Source organism: Carassius auratus, chromosome 12 (assembly GCF_003368295.1).
Source record: "Carassius auratus strain Wakin chromosome 12, ASM336829v1, whole genome shotgun sequence".
Lineage (NCBI taxonomy): Eukaryota > Metazoa > Chordata > Actinopteri > Cypriniformes > Cyprinidae > Carassius > Carassius auratus.
The window spans coordinates 13,777,916-13,791,467 of NC_039254.1; the positions used below are offsets into that span (position 1 = coordinate 13,777,916).

General features: G+C 35.4%; 1 protein-coding gene across 2 annotated transcripts in view; it reads right to left on the reverse strand.

Moving 5' to 3' along the window:
• Positions 1-598: 598 nt before the first annotated feature.
• LOC113111904 (tumor necrosis factor receptor superfamily member 16-like) overlaps positions 599-13,552 on the reverse strand; it is a 40,779-nt gene continuing 27,825 nt past the window's right edge. Inside the window, exons 4-6 of one of the 2 annotated variants that reach the window (XM_026277097.1) lie at positions 6,612-6,780; positions 5,792-5,952; positions 599-4,311 (exon numbers count right to left, since the gene is read on the reverse strand). In XM_026277097.1, coding sequence (XP_026132882.1) covers positions 3,983-4,311; positions 5,792-5,952; positions 6,612-6,780 — 659 coding nt within the window. In that variant the 3' untranslated portion in view covers positions 599-3,982. Of the gene's footprint in view, positions 4,312-5,791; positions 5,953-6,611; positions 6,889-13,552 lie in introns of both variants that reach the window. The other variant, XM_026277096.1, reaches the window with a different exon arrangement.

Below are 13,552 nucleotides of genomic sequence, written 5' to 3' on the forward strand. Positions count from 1 at the left end.
CAAACATTTCACTCAAAAATCAAGTCAGAACACACACACACACACACAGTAAAAACTGATCCAAGACTGAGCTTTTTTAAAGAGATTATTTTTTTTTTAGATGCACCTGTAAATCAAATTTCTATTATAATTTTTTTTTCTGTAAATGTGTTTATGTGACAGTTACTACTTTATTGTAGTATACATTTACTATGTCTGTAGAAACTAATATGCAATATTTATAAATCTGAAGTTAATGTACCTTTGTCCAAAATGAAAATGCATGCAGTTCATAAAACTAATTTTGTCCTTTAACTTCTTTTTCTTCTTATTTCTAATATCCCATAAACAATAATGTGCAAATTTATACCTTTAAGATTGATATATGTCATATTTTTTGCATTTTTTCCCAGGTAATTTTTTGGTCCCCATGAGGAAAACAGAATATACAGAAAGTTTTCTGAAAGTCTAAAAATGCAGAATGTTTTGGGTGAGCGGTAGGATTAGGGAGAGAAAATATAATTTGTAAATCACAAAAACCATTTTGTCTATGGAATGTCCCCATAAAATGTGTGTGTGTGTGTGTGTGTGTGTGTGTTAAAAAAGCATCAGACAAATGTACAGTTGCAATCTTAAGTTTATTTCTTATTTGTAATAGTAAGTAACTGCATTAAACCTACTTTATGAATTCTAGTAAATTCACATTTATATGATACAGTGTACATAACAGTAAATACATATAACATTCAGTATTGTTTTCTTCCTACAGAACCTGTGTCCAAATAAACCCAACAAAACACCAGCTCACCATCTCATGCTCCTCATACTCATCTCACAAAGCTCATCTACCAAAGAGCAAGATTCAGTCTCTGGGTGTTAATGTTTTCTGAACATCTCCATGTCTAATAACTGCACAAGTGTGATTGTCAGAGAGTAATGTGCCACGTTAGTACATGCGATACGTGCTCTGATATTGTGTGTAACAGTACAAAAATAGTCTACAAATAAATTCAAACCGAAGTGGCAAATTTAAATTTAAAAAGGATAACATATATGAAAAAACAGCAAAATAGTATAAAGGTTGAAGAACAGTGGCAAATCACGTGACTTTCTTTTAGTTTGTTGGGTTTATAGTTTCAGGATTGTTTTGTTTGACCTCCAGAGCATTAAAAATCAATTATCACAAACACAGGAAAATTATGTACATACTGAACAGAGGTAAAAAAAACAACAACAATACATATCTGATATTAATCTAAGGTATTTGTTATACAAAATGTATATTATGGTTTGTAAGTGCTACACTCTAATCTTTAAAAAACCCATCCAGAAATGGAGAATGCCTTCATTTTAAGATACAAATTACAGTGTGTTTGCATTGTTCCAAAAAATGTATGGCCATAAAGTTTAAAAGTGTCTTTCTCAGTATTTAGGATAACTGTCATATTCAAATATATTAATAATGTACGCTGCTGCTTTATTTTTCGAACTGAGTGAACGTCACAAGAATTTATGAATACTGACAATAATGCAGTTAGAGAATTTTAATGTTGTTTTATATCTTTTGCATAAGGACATTAAACATCTCTCCCTTTTCTGCCCGTATTCCATCCTAGAAAAAAAAAAAAAAAAAACTTGTTGGGTCCAAAAGTCTGTGCTGAAGTTCAGAAGATCAGCTAGTGCTTCCTGCAACCTCCATTATAACACTTCATTATAAGGCCACTGATATACTGGGAATATATGATATACTGAAATAATAGGGAATAGTGATAGATGGGCATATCTCCACACAAACCCTGAGACATTATAAAGCCCTGGAGATGTCTTTTGAATTAATTGAATTAACAGCTGTATCCTACACCAATGTCAGTATTTGAACCAAATATATCAGTTGCACAAATTGTTACATCGGATCATTTGAGTTTTTGGTACTATATCCATTAACGTGCTGCTGAATCTTAGAGTCTAACATTACGATAAGCACAAAATGTTTTAATTGTTTGAGATTCTCTTCTCGTTTTGGCCAGCGAACGTCCAATCAATCTTAAAATACCCTGAAATATCCAGGTTTTCCATGACTGTGGGAACCCTGTATTGTGCAAAAGAATCACTTTTAATCACCCTAAATGCTCGTATCAGTCACCAGGTAATTTTATGGGGAAGCTTGTTTCTTTGGTCTTGTGTCTTTAACATTTGTCTATCTGGGTCCCAGACTGCATGGCCAAGCGATTTTGTCATGGTGATGACCTGAGCCAGGTAGTGACCAGTGTCACATTACCCCTGTAATAAAGAAAAAAGTAAAAAGGCAGAAAAGGAAACTGCTATCATCTTTCAGCCGGACCACCAGGATAACAAAACCTCCTGTTTATTAATTCCATCTAGAATGTTTTCTGAGTCACCTGCCCAGATGCAGACAGAACGAACACTGATAAAAACAACATTAAGTCTCTGCCATTTCTAATAATATTGCTCTAGGTTTAGGGGTCTGAACAAACTTGGTTGAAGATTATACATCAATTACAATTTTTGCTTGAATTTTTCTCCAAATTTGGACAAGCCACACGACTACAATGTCAAAGAGGTTTTGATTTTGGCTCTTTTAACTTGTAAATAAACCAATAAACCACCACCCATTGGAAAATTAACTGCAAAACTAGATTTTAATTACAGAAGTAGATAAGTTGTAAAAATACTATTTTGACACTCATTAAGTAACATGTTGGCTTGAACTGACTTTAATTGAATTAATTGATTGAGAATGGTATGATATTAATAATAGCTAGAATGTTTTTGTATTTGGGAAAAATTATTTTAATTAAGTCTGAACCAAACCATAAATAATTTTGGCTGTAACAAACTGGCTGTAACAATTTCTAATGTGTTTTTTTTTTTTTTTCACCATTGCATGTTAAAAATAAATACAATAAATTGACAATGTCTACATGACAACTCTTACTGAAACATTCCTCTCTTGTTACTGACACAGCAAAAGATGAGATAGGGAGATGCTAGACATGAAACCAAGAAATGCAGTTGATTACTCATATCAGGGTAGCTTTAAAGACCCATGAATACTTTTAGTTCATCTATATGCCATTATTCTTCTAAGTATACACAATTTTTGGTCCAATCCAATGCCCTCTTTGATGAAAATGTCCCTCTCCCTAATACCAGTTTAGTTTAAAATCAAATAAGCATAAATCTGACAATAATGGCATCGTAAATCTAGGTTCTTTAGTTAACATGACAAAAAAAAAATTTTTTTACAGTCTTCATATAAAGTGTTATGACTTCTTTTATTCATTTGTCATATGTCTACTCATACTGTATCTGGTTGAATTTAAAGCACAGAATCACAAAATCGACTGTGTACATGAGAGGTCAGGGGTCAAACTCTTACAGGATATAATCAGTGGATATGGTTGGTGGTTATGGTACACTCAATGCATAGACAATGACTGAACTGGCCACATTTGACATATAATTAGCATATGCATTAGGGTATGCATTACGGATGTAACATAGAGGTTTCCGTACAGAGACAGACAAATGGATTAAAGAATGCTAAAAACATATATGTATTTTATTACTTATACTTAAACGTAATAATCGATGTGCTAAAGGTGGATGTGGTGTGTAGTTTGTTTAGTTGCTGAAATATGTTAAACATAAAATGTATGATTTTGATTTGATGAGTCATTTATGAGTAATTTATGGTGAATTTCTTCAGTAAAGACACAAATATCCGACATGAGTCCGTATGGCTTTCTTCAAATTAAAGGAACATGCAAACAATATTTACGAAATTGTGCATTCTTTGCACACAATTTGGCCATTTTCAAGGGTAAAGGGAAATGACACTTGAGTTTACAGCCTAAAGTTAAGGATATAGTGATACATCAACTTCACAGGTGACACATCAACATCGAAGTATGCTGAAGGCAATGTAAGGTGTGTATTTGAGCGCTAGGGAGAATGTGTGTGTTTGCAAGCACATGTTTTCTCATACGGTGGATGTAGCAGTTGGTTTTACTGTGATGCTTTGCGCAATATCCTCCCTATTGATCTTCTTCAGTGCTGTGCAAAGCGTATCAATATTAGCCGACTCCTGGCTCGCCCAATGAGACAGAAGGGCTTGGATGGGCCTTTCTTCCTGCTTGAAATTAGCAATGTGTTCTTCTTTGTATCCAAGTAGACCTGCCAGGCTGCACCAGTCGGTTTCCTCATTGGCTTCTGACTCCTCCCCTTCACAGGTACGATTTAGCAGTTTCTCAACCTCCTCCCGTGTGTGTAATGGCAAGGACAGTGCCGAACCTCCATCTATCTTGACCACTAAAACAAAAAGACTACATTTAGCATAATAAATTACATAAATTAGGCACGGTCATTTAAAGAGACAATGCATCCATTATAATGATACACATCCACTTTCTTTCTTAACTGTTTACTATCACTTAAGACATAACTGACAGTTTTTCCAAAAACAACTTTCAAAGATGGGTATTTTAACATATTTTGTATGTATTTGTCAGTACACAAGCAAGAAGAGGCAGATTCGGTGTTTAAGCATTTTTCCAGGGAGCAGTTGGGGTTTTGATGCCTTGCTCAAGGGCACCTCAGTCATGGTATTGCCGACCAGAGATTCAAACACACAACCCTAGGGTTAGGAGTCAAACTCTCTAACCACTAAGCCACGAATTCCCTTTTAGGCTGGCCTCAGCCCTCGCTGGGCAACCCCCCCCCCCCCTTAGCAGTGTTTGGAATAACGGCGTTTAAAAGAACGGCGTTAGGTAACGACGTTATTTTTTCAGTAAATAACGGGGATAATCTAACGAATTACTTTTCCCGTCGTTACAACGACGTTAATGTTACTGAACGTTAAATGTGGTGCGTTACTATGCATTGATTTAATAAACTATGCAATCCGAACGCACCCCTGGCTCACACAGCGAGTGAGCAGGTGGGTTAATAACGAGATAAGCGATTATGATTGGCTAAGGCAGAGTCACGTGTTTCATGGTAGCCAATCAGAGACAGTGTTTTTACACACATGCCGGCACACGCGGCTACGCCAGCGGTGCCAAACACACACACACAACAGCTACACAGAGATTCGCAGCAGAGATGGCGAGTCAGGAGCAATCCGATGAAACGTTGGCATTTTCAAGGTCAAGATATAAGCGCTACTTCAAATTCATTGTGGTCAAAGGCAAGAAAGTGCATGTAATGTGTACATGTAATGTGTGACACGCATCTACAAAGCTAGTGGCCAAAAACACTTTTCTTACAAAGATAATACTTGAAGTGCAGAATAAAACTCTTGCTGTCTGTTGACGTGCAATAAATATTGAAAGTTATGTACCTGTCTGTTCTACATTTATGTACCTGTCTTTTCTACTCATTTCAACTGACTTGTGAAAACTGCAACAAAAAAAAAAAGAAAAAAAAGTACAAATTCTCTGACATGTAGCAACTTTTTTTTTCTTTTTTTTTTTTCTTTTTTTTTACAGTATCGCAAATAGTTACTGTAACGAGGTAACGAGTCCCTGGTAACGAGTTACTTTTATTATAGAGTAATTCAGTTACTAACTCAGTTACTTTTTGGAACAAGTAGTGAGTAACTATAACTAATTACTTTTTTTAAAGTAACGTTCCCAACACTGCCCCTTAGCCATAGGCCCCTATAATTGCCACCACCATTGCCACCATTGCCGCTCTATTATTGGCTCCCTTCTTGCAGAATATGCAAATATGTAAAATATATATATATATATATATATATATATACAGTATATGATTTAAAGAGTTTTACCTGTATGTGGAGCCCCCTGGCCCTCCTGTAAGCTCTGAATGTCCACTGAGATGCCACTGTCACTGTGGAGTTTCTCTCCCTCAGGAGAAGGGGTCTGACTAGGGTTTGCACTGCACGCTCTATTATTGGCTCCTTGCTTGTTCTGCTTACAACTGTTCCACCTGAAAGATATCCAAGAAAGCATCAGAACAATTTATTAGAAAATCAGTATTTATTTCTAACCTAAAACTGAAGTGTGAAGTTCCTGCACCACTCTTCCTCACCCTGCCATTGCTCAGACAATCACCCTATTGATTTAGCCAGAAATGGAGGTGTTGGACCACTCAAACAAGAAATGATTTGAAAGCACCAGGACATTCACACCCTGGAGCAACCAAAGCGGGTCAAAATTATGCCCTCCAGCTGTGATTGTAATATTTTACATAGCGCTTACCCCCACAACCTCCATCTGTGTCTGCTCAGAAAACTATCTGCCTTATTTGAATTTCATTCTACATTGTTATCAGTCAGTAAAAACATATTTGCATATGCGGTCTTGATTATTATATTTCCAGATTTGCTTAAGGCTTTAAATCAGAAATGAAAATTATGTTTTTAATCTAATCTGAGATCAGTGTCTCTGTTTTACTCCACATATTAAACAATGTGCTTGTAATGGATCAGATGGAAGAACAGCCTATAGCATTTTTTTTTTTTTTTTTTTTTTTTTTTTTTTTTTTAGTTTATAAATATGGCTGAACTGAAGCCTACATAGCTGTACAATTCTTTGTGAGTTGAGATGAAAACAGCTCAGGGAGAGAATGAATATGGTCCTCCTCACCGTTTAAAGATGATGAAGGCCACCAGGCCCAACAGCACTGCAGCCAGTATAGAGGTGTAGATGGGAATGAGGTTGTCACTCAGCACATGGAGTCTCTTCAGCCCAGGGTCAGCCGTGGTCACGCTCTCCGTAGGACTGTCAGGAGGAGACTTGACTGTATACAAGACATCTGATGGAGCACGAGAAGAAGAATAAGAGGGAGAAGAAAAAGGAAGAGGAGAAGGTGTAGCATATGGAAGAGGAAAAGGAAAGTTTGAGCTGTTGGGAGGATCTATATCTGTTGGAGGAAAGGGACAAAGACAAAGAAAAAGACAAAATCTGTCAGTTGCTAAAAAGAAGGAATTGGCATGAAAAAGTAAAAAATGCATAAATCATGCAGTGATTACAGTATATGAAAGGAAACACAAGAACGACACTTTGCTTGTTTTTTGTACAATTTAAATAAAACTAGTTATAAATGTTTTACACATATTTTTACTGCAACAGCTGCAATAATATTTTTTGTGCAAATCATTCATAAAACCATTTTCATGTAAATTATGGTACTGAGACCAAAAAAGAGCACACAGATTAATTCTGCTTGAATAAGGTCAGGTGTGTTTAATTTCTTTATTTACTCATCCTCATATTGGTCCCATTGACTTTCATCGTAGGGATGCAAGCAGTTGAAACATTCTTCAGAATTCCACAGAACAACAGAAAAAAAAGTCATACAGGTTTGGAATGAAGGGAAGGTGACTTAATTATGACAGATTTTTTGGGCAACTTTTAATAAAAGATCAAGTTAGTTACAACATTAGCAGACCTTGACATGGAATTTGGATCTACAAAAAAAGCTAATATCCGTTGAAAAACAGTGGAAAAAGTTACCAGATTCCATCTAGGTCTCTAGTCATTAGTTTCTAAAACAATTCCAAAATTAAAGACACAAAAACAGCACAGTGAACATTTTAAAATTGAGTAAAAGCACATTAGTACTGAGACTAGCTTTGTCTTGGCCCTGTGAACTCTGTTCGCCGACAAGCTAAAAAAATGATTCTTTTGATTTGATTATCTTTGATTCAATTGGGGGCCGTAATAAACAGGCTTTGTCCTGACTCAAACCTAATGGACACTCAGCTAGTGCAGGAGACTGTGATTAGATTGGAGAGGTAGGAGCTCGGCCCAAGTAGCACAGGGATCACCCCAGGCTACTGTGTGTGTGTGTGTGTGTGCTCTTGTATTTGTGACATATCTGGACACAACTCTGTATAATGACATGGGTATGACACAGATATTACAACGAGAGGGTGACTTATGAGGACATAACCCATGTCCCCATTTTTCAAAACACTTATAAATCATACAGAATGAGTTTTTTTTTTTTGAGAAAGTAAAAATGCACAAAGTTTCCTGTGAGGGCTAGGGTTAGGTGTAGGGTTGGAGAAGGCCGATAGAATATACAGTTTCTACAGTATAAAAACCATTACGCCTATGGGATGTCCCCACTGTGTGTGTGTGTGTGTGAATGGGTGGTGTAAGTTATACCATAGACAGATGGAAAGACACATTGAAAATCATCAGATATTCTGGCTGTAGTGGGATGGGTGGGGTGGTCATTGGGGGTTTGGTTTTGGGGAAGGGCTAAGCTTCAGTGAATGTTGAGTATGGATTTATTGATCAAAGTACTGCAGCATGAAACATTTTGGATGGAGTTTTGGGCATGTGAGCTAGTTCTGTGGCACGCTTAATAATTTAACTTAAGCAGAGGAAATTTCTGAAATAGTATTGTTGCTTGAATTTGACAATTTATTAATTATTTTTTAGAATCAGTTTAAAAAGAGATTGTGCTTAATGAATCTGAATGAATATGAGTGTTATTACCCATGCAAAAGTCACTACCACAGTGGTGTTGATGGTTGCAAGGTGCTGCTAGGATGAAATTTATCTTAATGTTAATATTTCGTTTTAATGTTTTGAGACAGTATGCAGTTGCCAGGATTCAGGGTGGTTGTTCAGGCATTGGTGTTTATAGGTTGTTCTAGGAGGTTGTCAAATATGGTTTTAGGACATTTCTGTAACCTTGATTGCAGAAGTATGTTTTCCATTCATTTTTATTTTGAAAGGAATCTTTAAAAGGTATTTGTTAAAGAGTTGTAATCCAAGAACCAAACCAACCAGCGATGAGGTGAATCAAATATTACAAACTTTAAATTTGAAGCAATACATACATACCTACATTACAATAAACTGCATTTTAAAAAAATAGAACAATCAAAACAATTTGAAATAAGACAAAAATACAAAAAGAACTAAAATCCCATAAAGCTTTGTGAATGAAATATTTGGTTTTAAAACAATGGAGAGGTATAAAACTATTAATAAAGATGTTGGTTACCCTGTGTGTAGCTGTAATATTATCAAGTTGATGAAACAGACCTGGCAAACGCTCCACTGCGTATTTGTGTTTGCACTCTAGGGAGCATCAAAGGTTTCTTTTTACAACATGTTTTTGCATTGTTGAGCAATGTAACCAATCACAGACATATCAGTTCATTTCTGTTGATGTCATGACAAAAGATACATTTTAGTCAGAATCCACTCAATATGGCTCAAAACGCATGAGTTTATTGTTCAGTGTGGAGTTTTGAGTGCTCCTTTCACTATAATAAAGTGTATACACATAAGAGATTTATTGTGTAGTGTAGAGAGCTTATATAAGGTAACAGTGTGACAGATTTAAGTGGTTATGCATAATGCATAATTTGAAATATTGAAAAGTTTTATTTTTTATGCTGCTAAGAGGACCAATGGCCACACACTGCTAATTTATCTGTATATGTAAATGTGGGACTCACTATTGAAATTGCATTGATTGACATAGCAATAGCCAATTTTACTGTGATTGCACTGGATGTATTATTGGCACAGTTTTTTAGGCTTAATTTAGAATGATCTTGTTTCCTTCTGATTAACTGTAATGAAGCAAAACATCTATTTTTAATGTATAAAGTGACTCAACTTCCTTAAGTTCAGGAAACCCAAACCCGATGGTAAACCATTACTTCAAATATGATGCACACCGGATAAAAAGCACAACATCCCATCATCTAGTCACCAAATCTAATCAGGCAAAAACTTTGTTTTAAGAATGAACATAATGACATTGATGAGTTATGCTGTAAGACACTGCAAACGGAATGAGCAATCAATATTATTACATTATATCTCTCTATATGAAGCATAAACCTTATTCAGTCCATAGTAAGACAAATGTATTGAATCATGGGAAATGTAGTTTCTCACCAGGATCTGCACTGCTAAACATGGTGATTTAAAAATCCGATTAAATACAGTAGCAGCTTCATTGCTCACAGTACTGTAGGTCTGTCTTTAAAGTTTATGAGTTAACGTTAAAAACTAATGTGATTTTAAATCTCTATAATTAATATATTGGTCTCTAATTTCAGGTCCCTTTTCAGTGTAAGAATATGAATATTTTTATGAGCTTGTTCAAATCACTGACCTTAACAGACAGCACTAGTAATTATCTTGAAAACAATATTTAAGTTTCTTGATGATATTTGAATTGTGTTTGCAGGTATACTGCCCGGAAATTAAAATTTTCAATTCACATCCACTCCCTTTTCCTTGTGCAGTCTCTAAATAACATGCCAGTCCATAAGCACACACACACACACACACACACTCAATCACACACACAGTGAATCATTGGACAAGGGACACCAGACACCATCATGGACAGAGATGTTCTTTGTCAAGAATCAATCCCCCCACCAAACCCCTATTCCTCTGTAACTCCTTTGCCTCTCCGTATTGCTTTCTTTCTTTTCCATTATCTCTCCATCACATCTCTCTCATGCATGGTTGACCTTTAGTCGGGCGGTTATCCTCCGTTTCTTAAAGACAGAACTCACTCATCTACACAGTACTGTCTTTTCCTTTCTAATGCTCTGCTTCCTGCTTATTTTTCCTTCTCAGAATTTATTGTTCTTTTGATGTTTCTATGTATCATATTGTTTCTTTTGAATATTTTTCTTGCACACAGATACAGATGATCAGTGGTGTGAAAGTTCAAGGGAAGGGCAATATGAAGTGTCACATAACATGAGAGAGGGCAGTGTCACTGTCAATGTGACAGGCTAGCATCTCAACAAGACCCAAGCTTTTATGATTTTAAACAGTCCATAAATCAACCTAGGGTGCATTTTGTGCATTACTGTATTATGTCTTTATTGGTTTAATGCTAGTTCTGAGCTGTTCAGTATTCTGGGATATTCCCGCTGCTTTCATCATCTTGTATATGCAGTTAAAAATGTTCCATTTCTTTCCTTGCGTTCCCTCCTACGCATTTAACAGGAGTTTCATTTAACTTTACAACACACAATACCCCAATTATCCACCGTTTTTCATAACTTGAGAGAGAATAATGGTCCTAACATTAGTAACTGTAAAAAAATGTCTAAGTAAGCTTGAACCTCATACTATATATTTGTCAAACACCAGTTAAAATATGACAGTTCTCTCTCTATCATAAACTATAACAATTGCATACAACTACAATGATGAATCTAATAGTGTCCACACAAATAAGTGAAAACATTATGTTCATTGTCAAGTGTTTTACTGCAGTTATATTCTCGCAGCAAGATTTAAAGTAAGGTGTACTGTATAGACCAAAATCTGTGTGAAGAAACCTACTGAAAAAACATCTGTAGCAACATTTAGAAATTTAACAAATTTACAGTAAAACTCCATAATTTACTGTTTGTAACTAGCTTGATTGACAGGCGATCTGACCAATCATAATGTCAGAATGTCCAGAAGCCACAGCTGTTTCCCTTCTAGCCTTAACCACAAATCAGACAGTAGAGTACATTAACTTTTCTGGACTTAAACTAGAAAAAAATGGTGCATTCCACACTTGAAATAATACTTTCTGATGTTCATTCATGTTCATTTTGTGCTTTAAGTACATAGGAAAAGAGGATTGGTTCACGTGAGGCAATACAGTGATCTTTCATTAAGAGCCACAAAGCAGTATTTATTGTTTGTATTTCTTTAAAAATTACCAAATTCTGAAGGACAATTTAAGGAGGGCGGGTCTTTGCAAAGGGTCAAGCAATTAACTGCTTTTTGTAATAGCATTTTTACAGACTTTCAGTCTTTAATTGTTAAAATGACAATCATTTTAAAGGGAGGATTCTGATGTTTTTATTGTTACTGTTTTATAATTATTGAATAAGTTGTGTTGTGGACTCCATGAGTGATTTTTTTTTAAACTTCATGTTTTTTATTAAAAGTCAATATTTTTTGTTATATTTTATTATCTTTATTACAATAGGACAGTATGTAGACAGGAAGGACATACTGTAGATGGCAGGATCAGGAAAGGTCCATCAGCCGGGACTCAAACTCGGGACACCTGAAGTGCAACAGCGCTGTACAGTATGTTAGAGCACTTCCTATGAGGCTACTGATGCTGACTATAACTTCAGGTTCATTGTCATTATTTAAGTTTTTGTTCTTGGAGTGAGTGGGCCTTTAGACTGTCGTACACTGGCACTAATTATGTAGTTAATTTACATTAAAGCTGCATTCATAGTGTTACAAATCATCATACTGTACAACACAGTATGAGCAACAGAAGCGGACAGGCCTGGACAACCACAGTCTCCTTTCTAACACATTTTATGGCATAATGGTCCATATGCATGCATTACTTTAATCATGTATGCCTGTAAAAAAAAAATATAATAATAATATTTCTCACAATCAAAGCTGTTTGATTCTTCAGTGCAAAGGTGACTAGCTGCCTCATAATAGTCTAAAATGAGAGATGGTTTGGAGAAAGTATTTCCTGTAAGCAAGATCTGACTGTGTCATTATGTTTATTGGCAATATACAGTACACCAAGGACATGCCTTGTCATGCTGGAGAAGAGAGCAGAATATGTAGCATGTTGTTCACGTGCATGCATGTTCTCTGTGCCAAAATGTGATATCGCCCACTAAAGGTCAATGCGAGTAACCTGAGATCACAGTGGAAAAAACTCCATCTCTATTATCGACCACAAACGCTTCTGTACATGTGCTTTCTCCCTCTCGCCACTAAATCTGTTCCTGATACACATCTGTCTGTTCTTTTGCATTTCTGTTTTCAGTTCTCTTTTGTTTTCTTTCTTACTTTCAGATCTTTCAGCTACGGCTCTTTCCTTTCCTGTTCAAATCCTTTTTTCTTTATCAAGTCTTGTTACAATAGTAAGCCAGCAAATCTGTATAATCTGTATTGTGTCAACAGAGTCAAACTGAGAGCCCCTCTAATCACTGAGTTAGTCTAGGGTAAGTCAGAACTCACTGGCGGGGGAAATCTGATCTTCAATCAGTACTTCCTACTACCTGATTTAATTAAGTGCTAATGCATAAATGCTGTTCTGCCCATGATCTTTAGGGCAACCTGTCAGTTATAAGGACAAAAATATTTCATTTTCTAAAACAGATTTCACTGTAAAACTTAATAAAAAAAGAAAAGAAAAAAAAAACCTATTCACAGTTTCTTCTAAATATTAAATTTAATTCAACATTTCTTTGTTAAAGTTTTTAAAAAATGTACTTGCTATTTCTGAATGAAAATTATTTCTATACCACATTATAAGTGTAGTTAGTGGTATTTAGGCTTCAATACGCAATATATACAAATAAATATATTATTTAATCTTTTTTGGGAGAAAACAATAACATGTTTTTATGTTATTAGGATCCCGGCCTTTTGGTATTGCAAAATCTGTATTGTGACTTAATGTTAACAAGTTAACACTTTATATTAAGATGACATGGTTACAAACATTCTATAGTAACAACAGTAAAGTCTGCATATTTAAAAGTAACTAGCCATAAATGAAACACTTACTCTAATCTTTATTTGAAAAGGGTCATATGATG